This window comes from Botryllus schlosseri, chromosome 7 (assembly GCF_051294905.1).
Source record: "Botryllus schlosseri isolate E-star chromosome 7, Bs_hap1, whole genome shotgun sequence".
Taxonomy (NCBI): Eukaryota; Metazoa; Chordata; class Ascidiacea; order Stolidobranchia; family Styelidae; genus Botryllus; species Botryllus schlosseri.
In genome coordinates, this window is record NC_137242.1 from 3567400 (window position 1) to 3592010 (window position 24611).

The 24611-nt window shown below is 40.9% G+C and overlaps 2 protein-coding genes across 2 annotated transcripts; both read left to right on the top strand.

Moving 5' to 3' along the window:
- The first annotated feature begins 450 nt into the window (after positions 1 to 450).
- LOC145443457 (uncharacterized) lies at positions 451 to 17189 on the top strand. The gene is made up of 13 exons (XM_080321426.1): positions 451 to 652; positions 1056 to 1176; positions 1821 to 1963; positions 4143 to 4348; positions 6013 to 6147; positions 6513 to 6745; positions 8270 to 8331; positions 9015 to 9110; positions 10192 to 10303; positions 11852 to 11997; positions 12476 to 12681; positions 12807 to 12941; positions 16761 to 17189. The coding sequence occupies exons 1-13, from the start codon at positions 589 to 591 to the stop codon at positions 17076 to 17078; spliced, it is 1977 nt and encodes a 658-aa protein (XP_080177552.1). The 5' UTR covers positions 451 to 588; the 3' UTR covers positions 17079 to 17189.
- A 5014-nt stretch (positions 17190 to 22203) lies between these two features.
- On the top strand, positions 22204 to 24012 carry LOC145443235 (solute carrier family 49 member A3-like). Its single transcript, XM_080321225.1, has one exon. It carries the CDS (start codon positions 22266 to 22268, stop codon positions 23712 to 23714), a length of 1449 nt encoding a protein of 482 aa, XP_080177351.1. The 5' UTR covers positions 22204 to 22265; the 3' UTR covers positions 23715 to 24012.
- Positions 24013 to 24611: the final 599 nt, after the last annotated feature.

Consider the following 24611-nt stretch of genomic DNA (forward strand, 5'->3'; position numbering starts at 1 on the left):
ACCTAGAAATACTTCCCATCTGAATATTTGTAGGGGAATTCGATGCAATATAATCTGACACAAAGCCAGCGGTGCGTTGGCATATCTGCTACATGTAGTGGTTATGTAAAATTGAAGTTGATGAGTGTTCCTACGGCTCTTGATTGATTGATTACCGTTTTGATAACGCAATGCAATACCAGATAAATGTTTTACGAATCGTATACTTACATCTTTGCTGGTTGAGTTTACGTTCTCGCAAAGAACCGTGTTTTGTTGCAACGCATATTCTTTGTGGTGGTATCTTTGTTACAAAGAATGTTGCAAGGGTGGCGATAAGAAGGATTTATATACTGGGTGTTCTGAGCAGAATTAGTAGCTAAGGCATTGGGATGGTACTTTGACAGTACAGTAATCAGGCGTTTAGGGAGATATAAACAGAATGTGGCATGGATAAATACTGGTAAGTACGCAGAGGCAGAGGCAGGAATTATCGTATATGATCATGACGTATGCTATTTCACCTTATCTCGCAGTCTATATTTTGTCAGCATTTATATTGATATTGATAAAATAAATATATACATCACTACGCATTGAAGAGACATTATGGGAGGTTTCCGAATTGTGATATTATGCATGACATGCGTTGCTGCCGTCTACAGCTTCGACAGTAAGTTGTTTCTTATATAGTTTCATGACCTCTGAATCTGAAGGAGTGGATTATGTTGTTAATCTTTATATACTCGCCCATATCTCAAGTATCATAATAACTCCAAACTCTAGTTTGCATGCATACTGCATACGCGGTGACTAATCAGACCCGTGCTATATGGCAACGTTATTATATTGTTCATTAACTACATTCTTGGCATTTATACACTTGTTGAAGGCGTTCGAAATTAGTATAAGACGTATGCCTTGGGGGCCTGCTGTTCACAGTTATCGTAAATACTCGACTAAGCGCTAAACACTTTCACTCTCACTGTTATCTGTATTTCCATTAACTATTCCTGTCAATCATGCCGAATATTTGCAAATGAACCATCAAAATCAAGGTGCTGTACTGTTTTCAGTTTTCCATTCATCCAGTCCCAACGGAGCTTATAGAATGAGCTACTGGGATGCCCACAAACACTGCGCTAGTCTCGGCGCCCATCTCGCGACCTTAGACGAATTGGAGGAGCTCAGGAAGACGTGAGTAGAGTCATGACTGTGGCGTCATAAAATGTCCGCTCACGCTAAATTGGCGTTTTATCAACTGTGGTTAAGGTATCGTCGGTGTGTCCTTTAGCTTTATGATTCACATAATGATATAGTCGGCCAGACGCGTACTAGGTCAAGTAGATAAGTTTAGTTGTCTAATGGGATTAATTAGACATTAGAGCGAAACGCCGGTAATTGATTGTTAATGTAATTTGTGAAATGTTCCTATTCTCTCATTTTCATTCTAAACTAATTCTGTTTTTTCTGAAAATACTACGGGAGAGCTGTATGGTACGAAACGAGCCAAGCTTTGTGTACAGACATTTACCATTCTCGTGCTTAGGAAAATGAAAAAGAAATATGATGGTATGTGAACTGAAGTTGGTTTTTCTTGCATTTCCTCCTAAACCGGAAGTCGATTCAACTCCCAAGTTTTTGCGACTTCAGTGATTCTTTCCCAATCTAATTTGGACAAAACTATGTAGCTATAATCTAATTCTAATTCAATTTGGAAAATATGAAACTTTTCTTGTTGTCCAACACAGATGCAATCGTATCTAACTTGATTTTTGTGGCCGGCATTGTATTTTCTCTACACGTAAATAGCCCAATACAAAACGGTTTATACATTGCAGGAGTTACTCAATGTGCAGATGCGGATGGACTCTGGATCGATCGGCGCACTTCCCGATGGCTCACAGCGCCGCGGGATGCGGCGGCAGGGCTGCTATGCATAGCTGCGACTGGGGTGACAGATGGGACGCGTATTGCTTCAGAGGTATAGATGACTGGTGCTTTATACACAGACTCATATTGTGAAATCATATATTTCATCCCTTCCTCCATACACTGCATTCTATGTTATAGGATTAGCAATCAATCGTCCAGAGGTGGTCGAAGTAGTCAAGAAGGCTACTCAAGTAAAAGTAAAAGTAGCGACGCAATAATCTACTCAAGTACGAGTAGAAGTACTCTTTTTCAAAGCAACCTGAAACTGCTTGAAGTTGAAGTAGAATTTCCTGGCTTGAAATATACTCAAGTAAGTAAGTAGCTTTGAAAGCGGTTATAATACGTTCGCATGGACTGTCAAAAGCTGCAAATTGATCTATACGGAAGGTGCAGCGAGCTTGATTCATATTGATGCATCACATGAGGTATCAATTTACGAGAACATAAGCATTCGTCCGCATTATGGGATGCAAATGATAGTATCGCTATGCACGCTAATCTTTAAGTTTACGCGAACACGTTTTGGAAAACGTCATGGTGCGGCGCCCTCACCCATTTTAGTAAGCCCATAGTTTAGTCGAAGAGCAATACCAGGAAGTTGTATCGGATACGGTGTAAAAACTTTGCGAGATTATTATACGTTAATAAAAAATATGGCGGATCGTAAAAATGCCATATCATAACGTAATTTTATTTCATAAAATGGAGGCATTACTACACTTGATTATAAACTTCAACATGTAAGTTCTCCATGTAGATCCAGACAAACGAACTGAAACTAATCAAAACTCAAACTAATGATACTGCGAATTAAAAGGGAAATACAAGCACTATACTTCTGAAAATCGGAAAATGTGTTATATGTCTCTTGTCCAGATAGCTGCAACAGTTGGCTGCTAAAACAGGTATCACGCTCAAAAAGTCAGAGACCAGTTCTCCAGATTAGGACACGCCATGCTGGGCTGCTAGATTACGATATCATTGGCATATGCTAGATTGTGAAACCACTAGTTTCAAACGTTATGATGGACCATATTTACTCTGAACAATTTCCTTTGGGAGGCAATGCGGTGTGAGTAAAGGGAGCCACGTTACCGCTGCCTAAATTGTAGCCTATATTCACCAATGCTTTCGTGAAAACATACTTGTCACTCCATATCTACTTTGCGCGAAACGCGATGAAAATTCTGGGCTTTACTTAACTTTTATGAAAATTAAATACTCTATGATTAAATACTCTTTGACTTCCGAATTGGAGGATTATAGTACTTCTACTTGACAAACTGAAAATACCAAAAAGTAAGTAAGTAGAAAATATTACGAAGTAGAAGTAGCGATAATGAGATTTACTTGAGTACGACAAGTAGTGAAAAACTACTAGAGTACTTCGAAAAAGTAGAAGTACTTCGTTACTGACCGCCTCTGCAATTGTATCTGCCGTATATATGAAAACCATAGTATGAAGTAAAGTTCCAACATTTTACCGCTAATTTTATTGCCAAGAAGTCCCGTCCACTATCTGATGATCTTCAATTTTTCTTAAATGCTGACATAGCCAAACACTGATGTAGAAAAAAAGACGTGTGGAATAGACATTTAATACATAATTTTTACACTCGCTACACGCCAGCGGAAATATATATGCAACAGAATAGATTACCTTTTCGCGTCGTGATTATCAAAATAGCGACCGTGCAATCCATGCGGAGTGGTATAATCCACAGCTACAACACCAATCGGTTGTGGGTTCGAGTCCGACCGAGGACGACTTCAGAATTCCTACACAAGTGTTGGAGATATATCTAGGCTCCTCCTCACCATCTCATCCGTGTAAGTGGTGTCTTATAACAGCCTGGAAGTGGGCTGTGCTACCAATCGGCAGCTACGGAATAAAAATAAAGTAAAATTGGTGTAGCGTAAATGACCACAGAAGTCGACAAACGCCATGAATACCGCAAACAACAAACAAATGTGTAGCCTGCATTGACATCATAATGTCTGGTCCAATGGTTAGATGAAACTCATGAAACTTCGTAAAACAGCTGATAAATACTACGGGGTGCATCTAATCGTATGGAAAAACAATAAATATACGGGAACAAGTTCAAGACTTGACAAAATAGCATTTGGAAGGGAATTAACACGGACACTCATAATATACCTGGTAGAATCTATATTACTCTACTATTAGTAGAGACAGTTAGTACATCATAATATGATTGATTCAGGTGACGCAGTAGGAAATTGCACAAAACCTCTTGGAATCGAGAGCGGGGATATGCACTATTCCCAGATGTACGCATCGTCCGAGTACCACTCATGGTTTCCGATTTTCCAAAATTCGAAATGGAGTGCTTCGATTGCTCGCCTGCATAATGCGGACTTGGTGAATGCCTGGATTCCGAAATACAACGGAAGAAACCAGTATATTGAGGTAAAGCGTTTCGGCGGTATTTGATCCAGACGAGAAACGTCAATGAATCTGTGAGCTATGGCGGACGAATGCCTTCTGCCATGTTCAACTAACACACGGTTTCCCGCCCAACATTTTGGTCTGTAAATTAAGAGTCTACTCTTTAGTTGGTCATGCTTCTGCACAGTTAAAATGGGACAGGAACACGCAGACATCGCCGAGCTTCTAGCTGCAAGACTATAACTAGTAGTCGAGCGCCTTCACAAGTCGAATTCGAAGTGAATTGCCTCAGCAGTCTAAGCATATCATAACACCATAGATCACTTTTTGTGGATTAAATTGAATAGCACTATTTTGATATCCGGTGTCGCCTGGTTCATTAGATATAACATGACGGATTATCGGTGCTACAATTCGATGTACAAATGAAAATTCGAATGAATGTCATGCCATGTCCTAACGCTGTCATGTCCGATCAAAACTTGCAAAGAAATTTCTGAATATTCCTAATTCCATGACCAAATACCGGTACCGTTTCGCAACAATCGTACAACATGAAAAATTCAATCTGAACGTTTTTTCGGACTATTGCCGCCACTTTCTCAATCGCAAGGAAACGATTGTGGTGGTGATTTGATTGAAAGAGATTCCACTAAATCGTTTTTCCAGCCTCGTCTATCCCAAGATGAAAATTATAATAATTATTAGTGGTTAGTCGTTCGCCATCCTGTTGTTCTGAATGATGGAATTAACGAGAACAAACGGTACTGAGTTCAATTGAACATTGGCATAGCCAGATGTTCATTGTTTTAGGCCAGGAGTGGCCAACCTGCGGCCGTAGAAGGAAATTTGTGCGGCCGTGGTCACGTAATTCAATTAGTATGTATTGGCGGCCGTCGACATGCAGTTTGAATTTGGGAATTGACTCCCGATTTGTTGAAAGATTTTAATTAATCTTGAAATTTTCTTCGCGCTGCGCGCGATTCAATGTAACTTCATATTTCCATTTTATCATAGTATGGCGCTCTTTGTCATCAGATCCCTAGTACAGATGCGAACAGCAGAGGAAAATGATGTGCCTTATATAGAAATACCAACTTGGAATCGTGTGCTCCTCACTATACCGAAAATCCTGATGGGAGGTCAAGAAATAAACGCATGCAACAGAGCGACTAATAACAATTGGCCCAAGCGAAAATACATCATCATGTATAAATTGCCCTAAATTTTCGAAAACACCCCTCCCTCCATCAACTCTGCCGGCAAATCTGATCACATGGGCTGAGAAAGGATAAATGTGTGATAGCAAAACTAATAATATAAATGACGAAATTCCTTAGTGAATCTGACAAAAATTTTCGCGCTTGGCGCGAATATGAGCTACCCATGACATAACCGTTGAACACTCACGATTTCGGTGCGTATATTGGGCCTATGTCATTAAAATATTACTCCGGTGTCCACCGGAAATGGACACGGACACTTTTGCATGTGTATTTGACGTACAGCCCTGGAATGCGGCCGTAGGCTACATGAGTAGTCGAAATGCGGCCTTGAATGGCAAAAAGGCTGGCCACCCCTGTTTTAGGCTAATATACCATACAAGTACTCTGTGCAATGTTCTACTGGAATTGACGCTGTCGCTGATCGACGACACGGATATTAATCGTACGGTATGTATACAGGTCGATCTGGAAAACCCCACTGCTGTGACGGGTGTTCTGACGCAAGGTGCCAGCCGATTCGGCAAGAAAATGTGGATCACCTCGTTCACCATCAAGTACAGCAAAGATGGACACAACTACAAAACTATTCCGAAGGTGAGGGCGTATAGATCAGAAATACACAACGAACGTTATCATATTCACAAGACGAGAAAAGTCCTTGTCCAGACCAGAGCAGGATTGTATATCCTTGTTCATAGCACTACGGCTTCCTTACTCACTGTGTTCATTTGTAAAATTAATTCAATAATATATTCATATTGAAATAAACCCAAATATCGTCAGCAACTATTTTGAAATACAATGTTCAATGTTCTTATTTCAATTCTTTACTAGTTGCTGACGAATGTTAGGTTAGCGGAAATTATCTGAGTTTATTTGAACATGAATATATTATTCAATTGTATACTGAAATTTTGTACCTATCTTCTATAAATTAATATCAAATTTCATCGCCCAAGGTATTCTCCGGAAACGTGAACAACAACGGGCTAAAAAGAAACATGTTTCCCGAAGCTGTACTCGCCCGGTACATTCGACTTCACCCGAGAGCCTTCCACAACCGTGTCGCTCTGCGACTGGAGCTGCTCGGGTGCGACCTGAAAACCTACGAGTCCGGTCTGTACGGCGACGATACGGAGACGGCGACCACGGGCGGAGATCCGTTTCTGGAATTCGAGCCTGAAGACGCTTAGTCATCCTGTTCTGAATTTGCGTTTTTTTGTCGTGACTCATGTAGGCCTACCAAAGGGAGAGGTGATGACCCGTTCGTCATCTACTCAACTTTCACGTGTCATAATAGGCCTACTAACGTACCTGACTGCTTCGTGATATAGGCTAAAACATCCGATAAATACATGCGTTTATAAGGAAAATATAGTGATGCTGTTCGGTGCGAAATCAGAATATGATTTTGCAAGCGGGAGTTGTCCTAGTTCAGGGGTTCTCAAACCAGGGTACGCGAGAGAATTTGCAGCGTTTTCTACGGTTCAATACAACCACAGGATAATTTTACATTGTCGTGTACCGTTACTTGCTTCATGTACATTATCCGCACAAAATGGCTGGCACATGACATAACGACACTGATGATGGAATGTATGCACCAGGGCTGTTTATATGGATCATGACACACAAAATAATTAGAATGCTGTACAGTGTACACCAGGGGTGGGCAATTATTTTCCTCCGCGGGCCAAATGAGAAGTAGAAAATACGCTGGCGGCCAAGTGAAAAATTCTAGCTATATTCCCCGGCGTATTCTGATTTTATTTCTAAATTACATTGTTAAGAAATGCTGCTCAGTGAATGTGTTGATGTTATAGGTAATGAGAGTCAATGTGTTGATGTTAGGTAATGAGAAAGTGAGGGTATATCTATTTGCCGTCATGATTCGAAACAATATTAAGCCTGATGATACATTTTTAGTCTCTTGAAACCCCTATTCTGGTTCTTCTATTAAGACTCTAAAACAGTGGTTCTAAAACTTCTTTAAGCACGCCTCCATTTATGATAGTGAGAAATTTCGCACCCCCTTATCATGATATCACAAAATATTAAAAAGCGCAACCAGAATGCTAGCAAACCCAACGGATAGTTTGATGGTATGGAAGGTTATAACTGTTGATGATAGAATTCTGAAATATCAAAGTCGGACAAGGTCGGGCAACAACCATGCGCTGGGATTAAATCGCGCAAAGCGCGAAAAACATTTTCAGTAAACTTCGGCTTCGCGCCTCTAGATGCTTTCACGCCCCCAGTTCGAGAACCACAGCACTGAAATGCATATCGATATTACAAAGCTTATTGTATTGGTCGCTGCATTCCGAGCAATGTGTAAAGTAAGTAGCCTTGATGTTGAGCGAAGCTTGCAGTTATCTGAAATTCGCCCTTCCTGAACCGAGTGTTTCGTGTTTCCGTCATAAGACCGATTTCAATTAAAATCCTTATACAATCTCGGCGATATTCTTTGCAAAAACTACAAGGACTGGTTCACCCCTGACTCCAGTATACAAATATTAAGTTCTCTAAACCAGTGGTTCTTAACGCGGGCGATTTTGAGAAACGAGGGGGTGAAAATACCAAAGGGGGCGACAGGGCGAAAATGTTAGAACGTCCAGTGAGATAGATTTAATTATGACGGCCAAAATGTAAATGAAGACGGCTAATTCTGCATATAATTCGAAAGTTGACGAGAAAAATGACCTTTCTTTTTTAGTCAATTCACCGGCGATCAGACTTTGGTGAAAAAATCGCCCGTTCATATGCCTCATTTGTTGGGTCCGTAAGTAAGGGGGGGGGGGCGAAAATTTGTGTTGAGCTTGATAATACGGCGATAAGTCGGAAAAGGTTGGGAACTACTGCACTTTATTTTGAATCTGGATTACGCACGCGAGGTAGGCCTACGTACAGGCAGCGTAATCGTGGCATATTAATTAACAGGCTTCAAAGTAAACAAATTTCCTGTTCAGTTGATACAGCCTATGGTTTTATTCATTCAAAAAGCAAGTATTATATTTTGAATTCCCAGCAAACTTTCGCGGGCCGCACAGAATAGCTTCGCGGGCCCGCACTTTGCCCAGGTCTGGTGTAGGCCTACACACAGACGAATTTCCACACATCAAAACTAAAATTGAATCTGAAATATTGGACATATGTGTAAGTACGGAAAATGCGTAAGGTATCGTATGGAAATTGTAAGTGTGGCACGGAACTAGTGAGGAGAGTAGAATATGGAATTTCCCTTTCCATGCCATGCATTACTATGTGCATTGTGCACTGCTTTAATCTTGATCGGATACGTGATTTATCATATTCTTTTGGTTCAAGAATTCGTCACGAAAACATGCACGCAATCATTTTCGAATTTTCTCTTTGCTGAAGAATGTTCTTTTGCATCAATATTTCTTCCAGCGATAGGAAGTAATTCACATCCGATGTCCCAATGTATTTAAATGTATAAGGCCGATGGTCACGGGCCTATACGGCAGATCTTGCTGATTGGGGAAGCAACTCAGATGATGGCGGCAGGTGTCCTGCATGTAATGGTGAAGCGGGTGGTGAGTTCGCTTAAGACTTAGGTTGACTTCGGGTTTAGGTTTATGTGGAGGCCTGGATGGAAAGTTAACCAATGTCAAGACGTTTATTAGCGTAACATGATCCCAGCCACCAAATAAACCGACAAGAGTGTTAGTTTTCAGTAAACGGTTACCGGTGGACCACCATATAGTGGAAAATAGACTACTGGTAATTGTCGTAGGCTTATGTGTTGTACACTGTACAGTGCTGAGGGATTTAAACTCGGCAAAGAGCCAGTAACCAATATATTGAGTGAGTCCAGCATTTAACACATTGAAACTTCTATTAGGTGTTGTACTAACAAACAGATCGAGTACTTGATACAGAATCTATTCGTTCATTGTTGAACCATGGATTTCATTCGATCTGGATTTCTTCTTGCATTGACTAGTTGTGTCCTCGGATATGAAAGTGAGTTTTCCGGTGTTGTTTTCCTTCATTCCATTCCATATGTCGAGGGTATCATATGTAGTTACGGAATATACCACAAGACACGTAATAGCCAGTCAGTTGGAGCAATTGGCTATAATAATATAATACGACTGCGGTTCTAGTCTCGGCTACAGCGCGTGTTGACCTATATCTGAGCTCCACTCGTGTGTCGCTGTTCTTACGGCCCAGAGAAGACCCGACAAAGAACTGATGGAAAGAGCGAGGATGCATCAATATTCAAGAAAATTGCTGTCGAAATATCAAAATTAAGATCCTATTACATCGGGAAATATTACTAGGAATACTAGAATTACCGTGCCCGTGGATACAGACAGACCTCAGTTGGTCATATCGAAATATTCCTCGCATACTTGTTCATTACATCGCATCGCAAGGTTTGGCCAAACAGGATTGGAGCAGGAGAAGGATCCCGAAAAGCCATGACCCGTAGGCCAATAGTACACACACGACCATTTCGTCAGTTATAGATACGTGAGCCGGAAATACGATTGCCAATCATAATTAGGCCATGATCCGGTGTTTGGGAGTACGTGACTAGACTATACCTGTCCCGTCGATCTTCCCGCAATTATAGCTTCAGCGCAATTTACCTTTATGCATATATTTTAGTCTTCATCTCTGAAACCAAACGTGTAATGGATTATACACAGGCATTTGACCATTGCGCGAGCCTTGGAGCCCACCTCGCTACCAAAGACGAATTGGAGGAACTCAGAAGGGCGTAAGTACATAGTTGAAACAAGGCAAGATATCTGTTCGAGATGGCATAAATTAAGATTCATGTTGTGTATAATGTTACGTCACACAACAAGAGACACGATTATTTACATGTAACGTTGCATTTAAAAAAATCAATTTAAAACAAACATGTTTAAAACAAGGCCCTAATTTAAGACATGTTTTTATAGCTGTTTTTAAGCCATGATGTCATGATATGTTGTGACGTCATAGTGTATTGACATTGGCATTGAAAAATGTAGGGTAAATATAGCTCCGTTGACGAAATATCTCTACTATCAATGTTGAACCGACTATAGTTTGAGGGTTTTAACCATCCCATATCGATATATGTCGGCTATATCGGGTGGTAATTGTCCGTAGGCTAATACAAATGTTTTTGGAAAGTATTTACACAATTATGGCATAATTTTACATCTTAAAAAAAAAATAATTTTTTAAAGACCTTTGTTTAAACATGTTTTAAACAAAGTGTTTTAAAGCACTGTTTGTTTTAAATGCAACCCTTTTTACATGTATAGGCCTAACTATAGATTATCACATTTATCAATACCATATCATAGATCAGTGGTATTAAAACTGGGGTGCGTGAAAGCATCTGAAGAGGAGCGCGAAGCTGAGGCCAACTGCATTTTTTTTCGCGGTCTTCACGATTTTCCTCCAATTCCTAGTTTTTGCTCTGTTTATAGTCTGATTTTCATATTTTAGAATTCTCTCATCAACAGTCATAACCCTCCCTGCATTGGATTGTTTTGTGATTTGACGATAAGGGGGGCGCGAAAGTTTTCACTATCATAAAGAGGGCCGTGTCTAGAATGTTAGAAAGGAAAATGCAGTACGCAGTCACTACAGGCCTATAACGGGCTTATTACGAACCACAATTTTTCGTTCCAGCGAGTTCATATTCATTAGGGGTGTTAAAAAAACTTTTTTTCAAATTTCATCGGCTTGGTTGTCAAATCGTCAGGTTACCTAAGACAACGTTGCACACCAATTTTTCAGCATTTCCAGCAAATTTGTGTCATAACTTTTTTTCGTTTACAGGCGATGTCTTCATCCAAACTCCACCATAGGCCCTTGTCAAGATCAAAACAAATGGAAAAGACATCACGTCATGGCCGTGTGACGAAATTGGTCACCGTAAATACTATTATATTTCAAAAATAACCGAAATTTCGATTTCACCGACCTCGGCTCCTACTGGTTGGAATTCAGTCAAATTTGGTGTGCTACGTTTATTTAGGTAACCTGACGATTTGACAACCAAGCCGATGAAATTTGAGAAAAAATGTTTTTTTAACATCCTTAATATTCATACCGTTTCAAAATCGCGAAAATAAGAGGACTGAGTAATATTTGACTAAAGATGGTAGCAGGCATGATACTTCGATAAGGCTATATCCGTCAGACTTATAATTTGATTCTGCAGAAGGATACTAAACAGTTTAGTAATATATATACCGCACAGTCGGTCCGGATGCATTTTACTAGTAGAAACAATTAAGTTCATTCGGTGTCGCGTATTTTTCAGTGGTTATTCAATGTGTCGGTGTGGGTGGACTCTAGACAAGACAGCTCACTACCCCATGACTCACGCCAAACCTGAATGCGGAGGACGTGCGGGTCTTCATCGCTGTAATTGGGGCAACAACCAGTGGCACGCCTACTGCTTTCGGGGTATGCATTTATCTAGCCTATATGTGCCGATGTGAGTAAAATTAGTACATTATTATGAATGCGAGGTATTCGATATCACCCAGGCTGAGTGTTTAAATGTGGGTAAAACATCGTATGAACTCGAAACTGAGCAGTGAACAAAATGAATTGGACACGAGTCGCAACACTATGACTCAGACTCGACCCTCTGCTCACCGACTTGGGCTCGGACTTAACTCGGTACAGTGAATTGAAAATGACTCGACTTGACTACAGTCAAAACTATAAAAGTGAGATTGACTTGCAATTCGGAACCGTGTGACTTGGTTACGACCCTGCGATTTGATATGAGCTGAACTTTATTTTCGTTATAATTCTTAGTCATTCAGGACTTATCCAACTCTGGTTGTTGGCTCGACATTTACGTATGCGTAAACGTATATGTTTGAAAGCCCTTGCAACTCCTCGTTAATTGTATCGTGGATTTTTTTACTCTCAGGAGATTCCACGAGGAGATGCTCAAACCCCTTGGGGGTGCAGAATGGAACGATTCATCATTCACAACTGTACGCATCATCCGAGTTCCACTCACGCTTCCCCTTGGTCTCGAATTCAAAATGGAGTGCTTCGATTGCGCGATTGCACAACACCGATCTGGTGAACGCGTGGATCCCGAAAATTAACGGCAGACATCAATGGTTAGAGGTAAGATTAATGTTGTCACGGTATTATAGTCTAAATCTGTGAATAGTCGCAAATGATTTGCTGACGATTACGAAATAGAAACGTTTGGGACTGACGCATGATTAACGATGTCATCTGCATATCAGGTAGACCTTGAACAGCCTGCAGCTGTGACTGGAATCCTGACTCAAGGAGCGAGTCGATATGGCACGAAAATGTGGGTGACAACATTCCAGATTAAGCATAGTAAAGATGGAATAAACTACAAGACTATTCCGAAGGTATATATGGTTATTAACGGGTACAACGGTAAATGTGTTCCATATTTAAACTTTGAGCAATGCGTCAGTGCGAAAAGATGATTACCAGGGCAAGTTTTTGCAGCTTTTGCAACTTTTTTTACTTGTTTTAAGCTGTTTGGGGGATTTTACAGTGCAACTTTTTGCAACTTTTCTGTATTTTTCAAACCAATTTTTACTGCAACTTTTATCAAATATTGCGTCAAAATTTAAAGGAGTGATTTAAAAACATGCTATAAACTATTTCTAGTATGGTTCTATTCTCTTTGATTTGCATAACAAAGAGTTATGTGATAGGTTAGCAGCATCTCACTTTGTTATCTATGACACAATGGCTTGCAAGCAAAAAGTTAAACTACCCCGCCAAGCACGACCGTGTCCAACAATATGTAAATATATCGCTTTATTGAGGCTGTCGTTTAAATTTGAGGTAGTTTCCCATTTCACGAACGCCCAAGCGGTATCGCCAAAAACTACATTTTCGTTGGGTCACCTTATTCAGGCTCTAGATTTGTTAAAGTCGCCAAGAGTGAGTTTCTCTCTAAAACGCCTTGAATCTAGTTTGCAGACCTAGGGTATTTGGAGTATGGTATATGACTTGTTTTAGGGGGAGGGGGTTATGGCTATGCCGTTTGATTTTTTTGGGGAAATTATTCCCGCATTTCGTATTGAAATTTTTTTGCGGTTTCGCCAGACTGTGCGTTAAATGGCAATCAAGTAACAAATTTGACAACTCTACAGGAACTAGGTTGTACAAAGGAACATTTCGAGTATCTCAAAACCTAATAATTCAACAAAAATTATAAAAGCAATTTTTTACAGCAACTTTTGTTAAAAATATATGCAACTTTCTCGCGATTTTAGTGCAACAAAAACTTGCCCTAGTGATTATGCTTTGTGGCTACTACAATTTCCACTTCTAGTTGGGCGTTTTCTCAGACTTTTGTCCAGGAATCTTTTTACGGAGAAAAAAAATGTTGAAAAAGTCAACATTTAGGGTTCGTTACTAAAAATTTCATAAACTTTGTTGGGAGGCATTTTTTTGAAAATCCCTCAATAGGTTTATAGCAGTGTTGGGATCAAGTCACTACCTTCGAGTCACGAGTCATTTCGAGTCATTGCACATTTTGACTCGAGTCAAGTCAAGTCAATCGATTTTCAAAGGTGACTCGAGTCAAGTCAAGTCACTCGATTTTTGGATGTGACTCGAGTCAAGTCGAGTCAAGTCAAGTCAAATCACGAGTCAAGTCACATTTCAAGTCAAGTTGCCTTTTTGAAGTATGATGCATTATTACATCATTGCAATTTGCTAGCTGTCTGAAATACAGATTGAGTGGTCATTACTTCCGAACCGATGAACGAATACAGAGTTAAATATACTCGCAAGAAGAAGATTGTATCGATCACATATACGTGTAACTGTTAAACTACGTATTTGCATAGCCTCAGTTTATAGTTACCAGCCGAAATAGAGAATAGACAAACATAATTATAAGATGCAACACATTACCCATTTACAAATTGATGATACAATTCTAGCCTGCGCCAATGATTGAGAACTATATAAACTATATTCGATTTCAAGAAGACAAAAAGTTTGGTTTGGTTAAGGTAAGAACAGAGAACAGAAATAGACATTTCGCTATTTTATTAATTTAGTACTCAAGTTACGACAACGTAAGCTGTAAGCTTCAATCAGCACTTCGTTTGCGGTCAATTTATTTGTGAGAGAACAATCGAGACTTAGTGAAGCGCACAATATTTGAATGATTATTCGCTCTCACGGGTTACACCAGCGTTTCGCGAAAAATCCGAGTATATGCAAGATACAGTGATTTTTATCCCCACCGATTACTTGATGACTTGAAATTGACTCGTGAATTTTGGTCCGAGTCACGAGTCAATCCACATTTCTGAAACGCCGAGTCAAGTCAAGTCATTTTAGCAAATTGACTCGAGTCAAGTCAAGTCATGCGAAAAAGGTGACCCGAGTCTGACTCGAGTCAAGTCATGACTCGAGTCATCCCAACACTGGTTTATAGACATTTGTATGTACTATCACTCCACCAATTTTGGGAAGAATATCTTGAGAGCCTTTTGACTTTTTAGGATTTTTGTGCACGGGTGACAAAACTTTTCATATGTTTTTAAGGTTGGGGCCTCTTGGGGTGCATTCCTATGGTTCAAAATAAAGGAAGAAAATTTCCTGCCCTTTCCAGCAATATGTGGGTCGTGGGGCTTGTGTCTACCGTTCGGACGTTATGGTCACAAATGTGAACACCTATAAAATTAATATTAAACAGAAGTGCCCCCTTAACAGATTTTCAACATAACTACTTACTTTTTACATTTTTTTTAGTAAAAAGCGATTTAGGAACTGTCTACATCATTCATATGAGTGAAATTGTCTCAACGGCAGACTGAAATTGCCCTATATCACGGGTCGATAACTAGATATTTTTTCATCTTTCATCTACTTGTAGTGTGATTAGTCGTTGCGAATTAGTTGCGGTAGATCGACCTTGCAATTACGAAAGTATCCACATACAAATAACTGCTACAATCATGCCACCCCTCAGCCAAATCTTTGTTAACTACTTGCTTCAGTATACTTTTCATATTATACTTCCAATTGAAGTTGTTATGGCATGGCATGTATCGGAAATCGCTGATTCGATTTGTAACTATAGACTAGGGATGGTGTGAACGTGAGGTTCACGTTCGCGTTCTGTGTGTGAACCTCGGAAATTTAGAGGTTCGCGTTCACAACAGAACCTTGGTAGGTTCTGCACTGTGAACCTTTTTCATATATTAGAATTTTCACTTCATTATGTCATCTTTGGTTCGAATTTATTGCATTTCAACTGCGGGCCAGTCTATGCATGGGGCTGGCAGCATAAGAAATCACCATAAAACGAGCATGCACCTTGATAATCTCAAAGATTTTACTAGCCTTCCGTTCGTGAATGTTTATTGTTTAGTGACTCTCTGCTGTAAGCTTGGCCCACAATCACAAAACATCACGTGCGACATACCCTATACATGTAGTCAGCGAATGATGCTTATTCAACCAATCAATGAAATTGATATCGTTTTTTGATGTAACAAATCTAGCAGGCGTACGGGGTCAATCTTGACTTCATCTGTTCACTGTATATCATTAAAACTAAATCCGTGCGAGCAAGGTGTTGGCTACAGCTGTATAACTTGTGGGGTAGCCTAATATCGGTATCAAGTACAAAAACCTGTTTTACACTCTGCTCAATATCAATGAAGCAATACTCAGACGACGACTACATTGTCCGGTCTGGCCAAGACCGTTAGGGCGTAAGCTTATATTCCCTGGCAAGTCCTCTTCGAAATTGTTGGCAAGGCGGCGGATGATATTCCTTCTATGGGAGCATTATATCATTTTATTGCCTCAGTCGATACATTTAGCGACGTTTAAAACGTCAATATGTACTTCAGCATTGTGGCATTATGTGGCCGGAGTCGTCGCTAGGTATCGTGTACAATAATATAGGCCATCCCTACATTGAAATATAGGCTATCCCTACATTGAAAGATAGGCTTGGAATTAGCAATATGACGCCACGTGACGTCATGAGGTTCACGTTCGCGTTCACACAGAACCTTTCAAAAAGGTTCGCGTTCACACGAACCTGAACCTTTCAGAGGTTCACACCATCCCTACTATAGACGTAATTCGTGACGTTACTTCTATTTATACTATATCACCAACGCTAACTATACTTAGTCAAACCTCTGAATGTAAGTCTCGTATTTCGTTCCTGTCACTAGGTTTTCGCTGGCAACTCAAATAACAACGGCATAAAGAGGAATATGTTCCCGGAACCCGTGATTGCTCGATACATTCGATTCGTGCCGCTGAAGTATCACTCCCGCATCGCGTTGCGGCTAGAATTGATGGGATGTGACTTGGAAACATACGGAGATGGAATCTCAAATGATGAAGACCCGGAGGGAGTAACTCACGACCCGTTTCTTGATTACGTCGCCGAAGATGTTACCGAAGCGACTGAGGATCCGTTTCTTGAGTATACGCCCCCCGCAGTCAATGCCACGGATATAGAGATGAAAGTCTTCCATCAACCTTGAGGGACGGTTCTTCGAATTCCAATTTCGATTGAATTTCAATCCACGTGCATTATATACGACATACTTGTCTCGTTGATTCAAAGAAAAAAATTGAAACTAACCATACTGCAACTGCTGCTCGTCATTCTAACACGGCTCGGGCTTATAGCGTTAACTGTTGGTGGCGAGCAATGCGGCACATGACTTGTCGTCGACTGTGACGTGTCTGGTACAGAATGTCAAAATGTACAGGCAATGGTTATGCATATGCACGCAATTGCCTAGCAACTTTGCAAAGGTCAACTTTAGTAAGAAAAAGTTCAGGTTACATATTGACTACACTGCGACACACCGAAAGCATCGTCTTCTATATAGATACTATCTCCTAGGGATGGTGTAAACGTGAGGTTCACGTTCGCGTTCTGTGTGTGAACCTCAGAAATCTAGAGGTTCACGTTCACAAACGAACCTTGGTAGGTTCTGCACTGTGAACCTTTGTTATAGATTACCATTTTTCACGTCCTTTTAACATCTTTTGTTGAAATTATTTGCATTTCAACTTCGCAACACTCGCATGACGTTGGCAGCATAAAAAATATCATCACCAAACGGGCATGCACCTGCCAATCTCAAATATTTTACTTGCTTTGTTACAAAAGTTTGCTCGAAATATCCAGCTTTCCGTTTGTGACTATTCAGTGACTCTCTGCTGTGAGTTTGACCCGCAATCATTCAACATCAAGAGCGAAATACACTACATGTAGCATACAGGTAGTCAGCGAATGATGCTTATTCAACCAATCAATGAAATTGATGTCGTTGTCTGATGTAAAAAATCTAGCAGGCGTACCTGGTCAATCTTGATTTCATATGTTTATTGTATCATAAAAGAAATCCGTGTGATGGGGGTGTTGGCTACTGCTGTATACTTATAATGGGGTAATATCGGTAGCAAGGATAGAAACCCATTTTACAACCTGCTCAATATCAAGCAATAGCAATACTCGGACGCCGAATACATTGTCAGTCTGGCCTAGACCGTTAAGGAGTAAGCTTATATTCCTTCCAAGTCGTCGTCGAAATTGTTGGCTAAGCGACGGAAGATATTGATTTTAGGGGATTACTATATCATTTGATTGCACCAGTTGATACATTTGGCGACGTTTAGAACGTCAATATGTAGTTCAGCTTTGTGGCATTATGTGGCCAATAATATAAGCTATCATTTCACTGAAATGTAGGGTTGAAATCAGGAATATGACGTCACGTTACGTCATGAGATTCACGTTCGTGTTCACACAGAACCTTTCAAAAAGGTTCGCGTTCACACGAACCTGAACCTTTCGAAGGTTCACACCATCCCTACTATCTCCATAGTGGACTATATACACACTACACACCGCCTGTGAATAACTACGAACCGGGCAACTAGCCCAGGGGTTGCCAACTCAAAACGGGACGCGGGACACTTTTCAAATTCCATACAGGCCGCGGGCCGCAAAAATTCAATATCGAGATAAATCACGTTTTTAAAACTTTACGTCCGCGCGGCGGTATGCTATGTAGCATGAGCGACGGACATAGTTACCACAAAAGAATAATATTGTACTAAACCAGTGGTTCTCAACCGGTGTGCCGCGGCACACTAGTGTGCCAATTGGACTGCTCAGGTGTGCCGCGAGCACATGTGGTAAACTGGGTCGAAATATAACAAAAATCTCAATTTTGAGTGTGTCATTGTTGGATTTTCTATTGAATTTTCTATATCAAGACACGCGATATACAATCCGATGCAGTGAACAGGTACAAGGATGTCGAGACGACCATAGTAATAACGGTATCTCAATCAGGCATCCCCAGCATTAGGTCATGGATTGGGTCTTTTTTTGGCTTTCTGTTGTAAAGACGCTCTGAGCACAGCAACGTATAGGATAGGAGAATTTCATAAATCTGCGACGTTTCGTTACTTGCTACTGCACTGCCATGAATGAAACTGGGGCCTCCACCGTCAATGGGTGTGATACGCTAGTTTGCCTACATATAGTAGCATTTAGGACGGTGATAGATAACTAAACTCGGGCAATTGGACCGTGATTTTGAGGTGTGGCCGAAGGTGACCTTTTTCTTGTCACCCCATCAAGACCGGAGGCAGAACAGGGACATGACGCAGTTGATGACCTTTTTCTGTTTCTATTTGTAGTCGTATTCTTGCCACATGTCTTCGTTATCGATGATCATTTTATACCATACCGATATTACTCATTTTGATTTCTGAGATGCCAACTTACAGCACGGCCCACTTTTCGCAAGACCCTGCTTTTACAGATCGCAGGACGAGTATGAGCCAACACCTAGGAAGGCATTCACACCATCGAGAAATGAACTCATTTGGAAGTGATGTTCACGTTTACTAATTAGAATTGCCAACATAGCCATTCACATTGGGATTGTTAGGTAGCGTGCCAGCATTGCAGGCAAAATGTAGGCTCAGGGCGCAACATAGTGTTGCAGGCAACAAATTTGAGAATTGAGAATTAAAGTTGATCAAATTATATCATTTAACAAATTTCATCGGCTCTGAGGTTTATTATCCCGGTTTGCTGGAGCTGCAATTGAACAGCGGCTGGCTGCCAGTAAGACTATTGAGGTATTGCTATCCTCACAGAAGCTATTACACGATCTGCATGGAAAAGCGCTTGGCTTCCATGTATAAGTATAGACACCGCTACGCGTCTGATTTGTTGGTGGCGATCGTGATTGGACTCTTCCATGCGACGGTTAATTACATCGACAACGAGTTAGTGGGCAGACTTTATTGTCAAGCCAATCTTATGAAATTAACCTCAGCCTGATGTTTCAACCAGTGACGTGCGGTGAGGCTCATGGCTGGTGAGGCACGGACCCCCCCCCCACACACACACACACACAAACACACACGCACGTAAAGTAGCCTACCTGATAAATAGATTCAAAAAGGTGAATAACAACAGCAGCTGGTATAGAGAGCATTTTCTTTGCACACTGATAGCCGTTGCAATTCCACATTATACAATACTTGTAGGAATGGTCGCTATTGTGCTAAATGGGCAAGTTTAGACGGATAATAATAAACTATCTCTTCAAGTACCGGTATAAATTATTCGAAGCATAAAGCAGCGACAATAATGCAGCCTATGTAAGTATAGCTATTACATACCGTGTCACAATTTAACGGAAAATAAATAACAGCTACATAAGTAAGGGAATGTATTTGCTCCGCAATACGTATTGGCCGTCGCTATTATATAATTCCTACAACTACAAGACAGTCGAGATTGTTGTAGTCCGAAATCGATAGCGCGTTTCACTGTGCTGCAATTGTCCAATTGTTAGCGAATAGTGCATGTGGCAAATTCGTTTGTGCCTCACCTGGCCATTGTTTCTCTGCGTTGGCATTGTTTGTAATAAAGCCGAATGTCACTTTCCTTGGCGATTTTGTGGGGGTTCTGGTGATCTGGCACTGTTAATATTTGGACTTTTGGAATCAGTGTGACGATAGCATTTGATTGATACCAGTTGTTATGAATTCCGAGCTATTTATGATGAATTGCATTGTCGCAGGTGAGGCACGACCTGCCCGTGCCTCACCTGTGCCGCAACTCTCCTTTCGCGCTGCATTTTTGATTAATAATAATGCAAATAGATGATGCTGTGTGAAAAAAATGTTCAAATTTAGTTATTTATGAACATCGATGTAAAATATCAATAATCATCGACTCATGGAGGGTTTTCACAACTTTCACTTATTCGCCCTGACGACAGGTGAGGCACTGCCTCACCTGCCTCATTGGACCGCACGTCACTGGTTTCAACGTGATCTCAGCAGGCAAGTTATGTGCCAGCAGAGGTAATAGCCGATAATTCAAAACCTCAAACGGATTCAGAGAAAGTTCTTATTCCTGCCTGCAATAAAATTGTAAAAAAAATGTTCGAGAAGAATTGAAAACGATCCCCATGTCAAATGATACCATTCGTAGACGTATTTGTGACATGTCCGCAGAGATAAAAGAAAACTTAATTTATTCTTTGAAGCTGAGAAAAGCCTACTAGAGTACTCCGAAAAGGAAGAAGTACTTCGTCAGTGACCACCTATGTAAGACTGTGGTTGCTGCTATACGCATTCTCGTAGTTTGCCTTTGCCGTAAGCCAAAAGAGTTCAGAACCACTGTGCTAATGTGCCGCGAACTATTTTTCATTTTCAAAGTGTGCCGCGAGGTCAAAAAGGTTGGGAACCACTGTACCAAACTAACACAAATACAACAAAATAGTCATGATCATCATTTTCATTCCTTTTTGAACTGCGCACGATACCTGACAACTCATTTCAGCCACCAATTTCAGCGACCATTCGTATCAGCTAAATATTCCTCCATGGACTACCATTACCATTGCCGAGTCCGTATCAGCTAGTAAGGAATAGTGGTGTTAGGCACAGGAGAATAGGTTATTTCGAACAACAAACATGATACTTTTAAACTGAAGTCAATTGCACCATTTTATTATTTATTTACTAAGCGTTTTTCCGAAATCTCAAATCAGGTCAAGGGGCCGCAAAGTATGACCTCGCGGGTCGCATTAGGCCCGCAGGCCGCCTGTTTGTGACCCCTGAACTAGACTAAGTGAATAGCACAGAATCGTCATTTCGGCACATATATTATTATTATTATTTGACGTAATAAGGAACCACGAGTCCCACAATTGTGACGTTTGTACTGTCAATAACTTGAAGATCGTGCTTTCCCTAGCTTAGTTCACCCTGTATGATGCATGTGTAAAGTAAATGTACTAGAGAGCGAAATCATGAACCTATATATGCCCGTGCAGTAGCAGAATGCGGCGGCAACCGCTAATCATACATAGATCCAGTGGTGCGAAATCGTTCCTTCCGGGACTCTGAAGATTCTCATTGCTTGGAGATTCTACAGCAATATGCTATAAATTGATACTAGTTAAGTGAGATGATATACGTCGTCAATCGGCCGGTGACATTCGAGCCGTTATGCGAATCCCGTAATATTCTACGAAACTAGTCAGTTTAATGATGCAATAAATACAGGGATTTCCTACTTCACCTGAGTTGTTTCAATTTCAAACTATTGTTGGACGACTGAGTTAGGCGAAGCAGTGCCCGATTCATCTGTAGTGGGAAAGTATAATATCAAAGCCCTCATGACTGCTGACACTAACTTCGGCTTCATCCCAGAAGAGGGTACGGGCGATTCGGAGACTAAATTAGACTCGTCGAAGACGTTTGTATTCCGTGGAAAGCGATACTGCATTGTGCCGAAAAGATGGGGAATGCTGCTGATTGTATGCTGGATTCTGTTGTTGGACATCATCACCCTCGCGTTTTTTGCATTCATAAACGACGTGACTTCGGCTTACTTCCGAACCAGCCCGGCCGTGACAGACTTACTAGCCAGCATTAATTTGGTAGCAAGAGCTGTATTCGGAGTGGCGATATGTTTCTTCAGCGAAAAGCTGACGTTCCGCAAAATTGCGATGATTGCGTCTGCGCTGATGACGGCTGCTAATGTTCTCATTGTCTGTGGAGTATTGTCGCGAAATAATTTCGGTTTTGTCATAGTGGGTCAAATAATAAGCGGTTCGGCGTCCTCTCTAGTATTATCCGTCGTTCAACTAGTAGCCTTCAACTGGTTTCCATTATGGGAAAGAGGCAGGGCTTTATCGTTTCCATGGGTAACTAGGAGGCTTTCTACCGTATTTTCGAATTTGATTGCTACAAGATCGTTAGGTACTTTCATTTTCCAAATGAAACACAACGTCGAAGTTCTGGACCCGATCGACGACTACGTATTGGTACATCGCTTCCGCCTTGTGTTCTCAATAGTGTACGGTGTTCTTGCCTGTGGGGCGTTTTTCTGCTGCGTCATTTCCCGATTTTACGTCACCGAACGGCCACCAGTCTTTCAGGATGACATAGAATTACCTGACGTGGACGAGACATCTTCTCTGATCGTTGAAAAGCCGTTTAGCTTGAAGCGGGAATGGAAAGGACTTGGATATCTATTTACAAACAAGTCGTTCCTGATTATTTTCATGGATTTCTGCTTTGTATTATCAGTAAGACCCTTGGCTGATATTCTAATATCGTCATTGATCATAGAAGCATTCCCGTATCTCAATGATCAGTTTGTTGGAATAATGTACTGCGCCGGTATAGCAATCGGATCGCTTGGGTCACCTGCTGCAGGACAGCTTCTGGATAAATGTTCAAAACCACGCTTGATATTCCTATGTTTCAACGGGGCAGTCGCGGTAGCTTTAGGCATATTCTCCGTATCGTTTTACGTGCAGTCGATCCAAACTGCATGCGCTGCGTTCGTGGTAATACTATTCTGCAGAGACGCGACAATGGTATGCTTGTCGCATCGCATAACTGGGACCATGGCGATGGAATCTGATAGCATACGGGTGAAGGCTTTCAGTTTGTCTGGATCTGTTTCGTACGCTAATGTCGCAATTAGTACAGTAATGATACGACTTATTTTGACATACTCGAATGCTGTCTTCGCTGTGTTATATCCTATTCCTTTCTTGGTTCTGGCGTCTCTTACGTTTATGTTCCTGTGGAGATACTTACGCGATGCCATCTAGACATTATGGTTGGAATTAACAGCTAAGGCTACGCTGCATGTTGTGAAATGGGTAGTGTCTATTCAGATGCTAAATGACGATAATGATGAAGTGTATTGACCCACACAATCAAGGGCTGTTGACCTTTGTTGCTTCATTTTACTACGATAATTGGCAGTAACAGATTACCGAGGTGGGATGCCGACACTGTCGAACTTGTCGTGTGTGCTGTGCACTGTGTGTGTATTGTGTACTGTGTACACTTATATTCATTGTACACTGGGTACAAGGTCATAATAAATGTTCAAATATGTAGTCATATATATCTCCGTTATATATAGGCCTATTTATCCATACGTGGGATTGCTGCGCTAGAAGGCATGAATATTCGCAGAATCGGTTGCTACTACCTTCGCATGACAAGAATGATGTAGGCACCATATAATTAACTGCTATTATACTAGGTAGGGATACATCCTCGACATATTTGTATGGCGGGCAGTCTGTATGAAAATAAACTGGATGTTAGACAGACATAAACATCACGTGTGCAGTAGGGCTGTTGAAAAAAAACTTTTTTCCTGAATCTGGCTGGCTAGATGATTAAATCGATAGGTTGCCTTAAAAAACGACGCACACCAAACTGTAAGAAATCCGCGATTACCGGTTGGAATGAATTCCAATTTGGTTTGCGTCGTTTTTAAGGCAACGTAACGATTTGATCACCTAGTCAGCAAGATTTAGGAAGAAAAGTTTTTTTTTAACAGCCCTAGTGGGCAGGGGGCACAGAAGTATGCTCAATTGCTCAATCTGTCCAGAGTTCATATTGCTCAATATGGAATTTCAGCTACAGATGACACTATGTGCAATGCAACCTAAACGTCCAGGGAAATGCTGAAATAGATCGACAAGCACGAT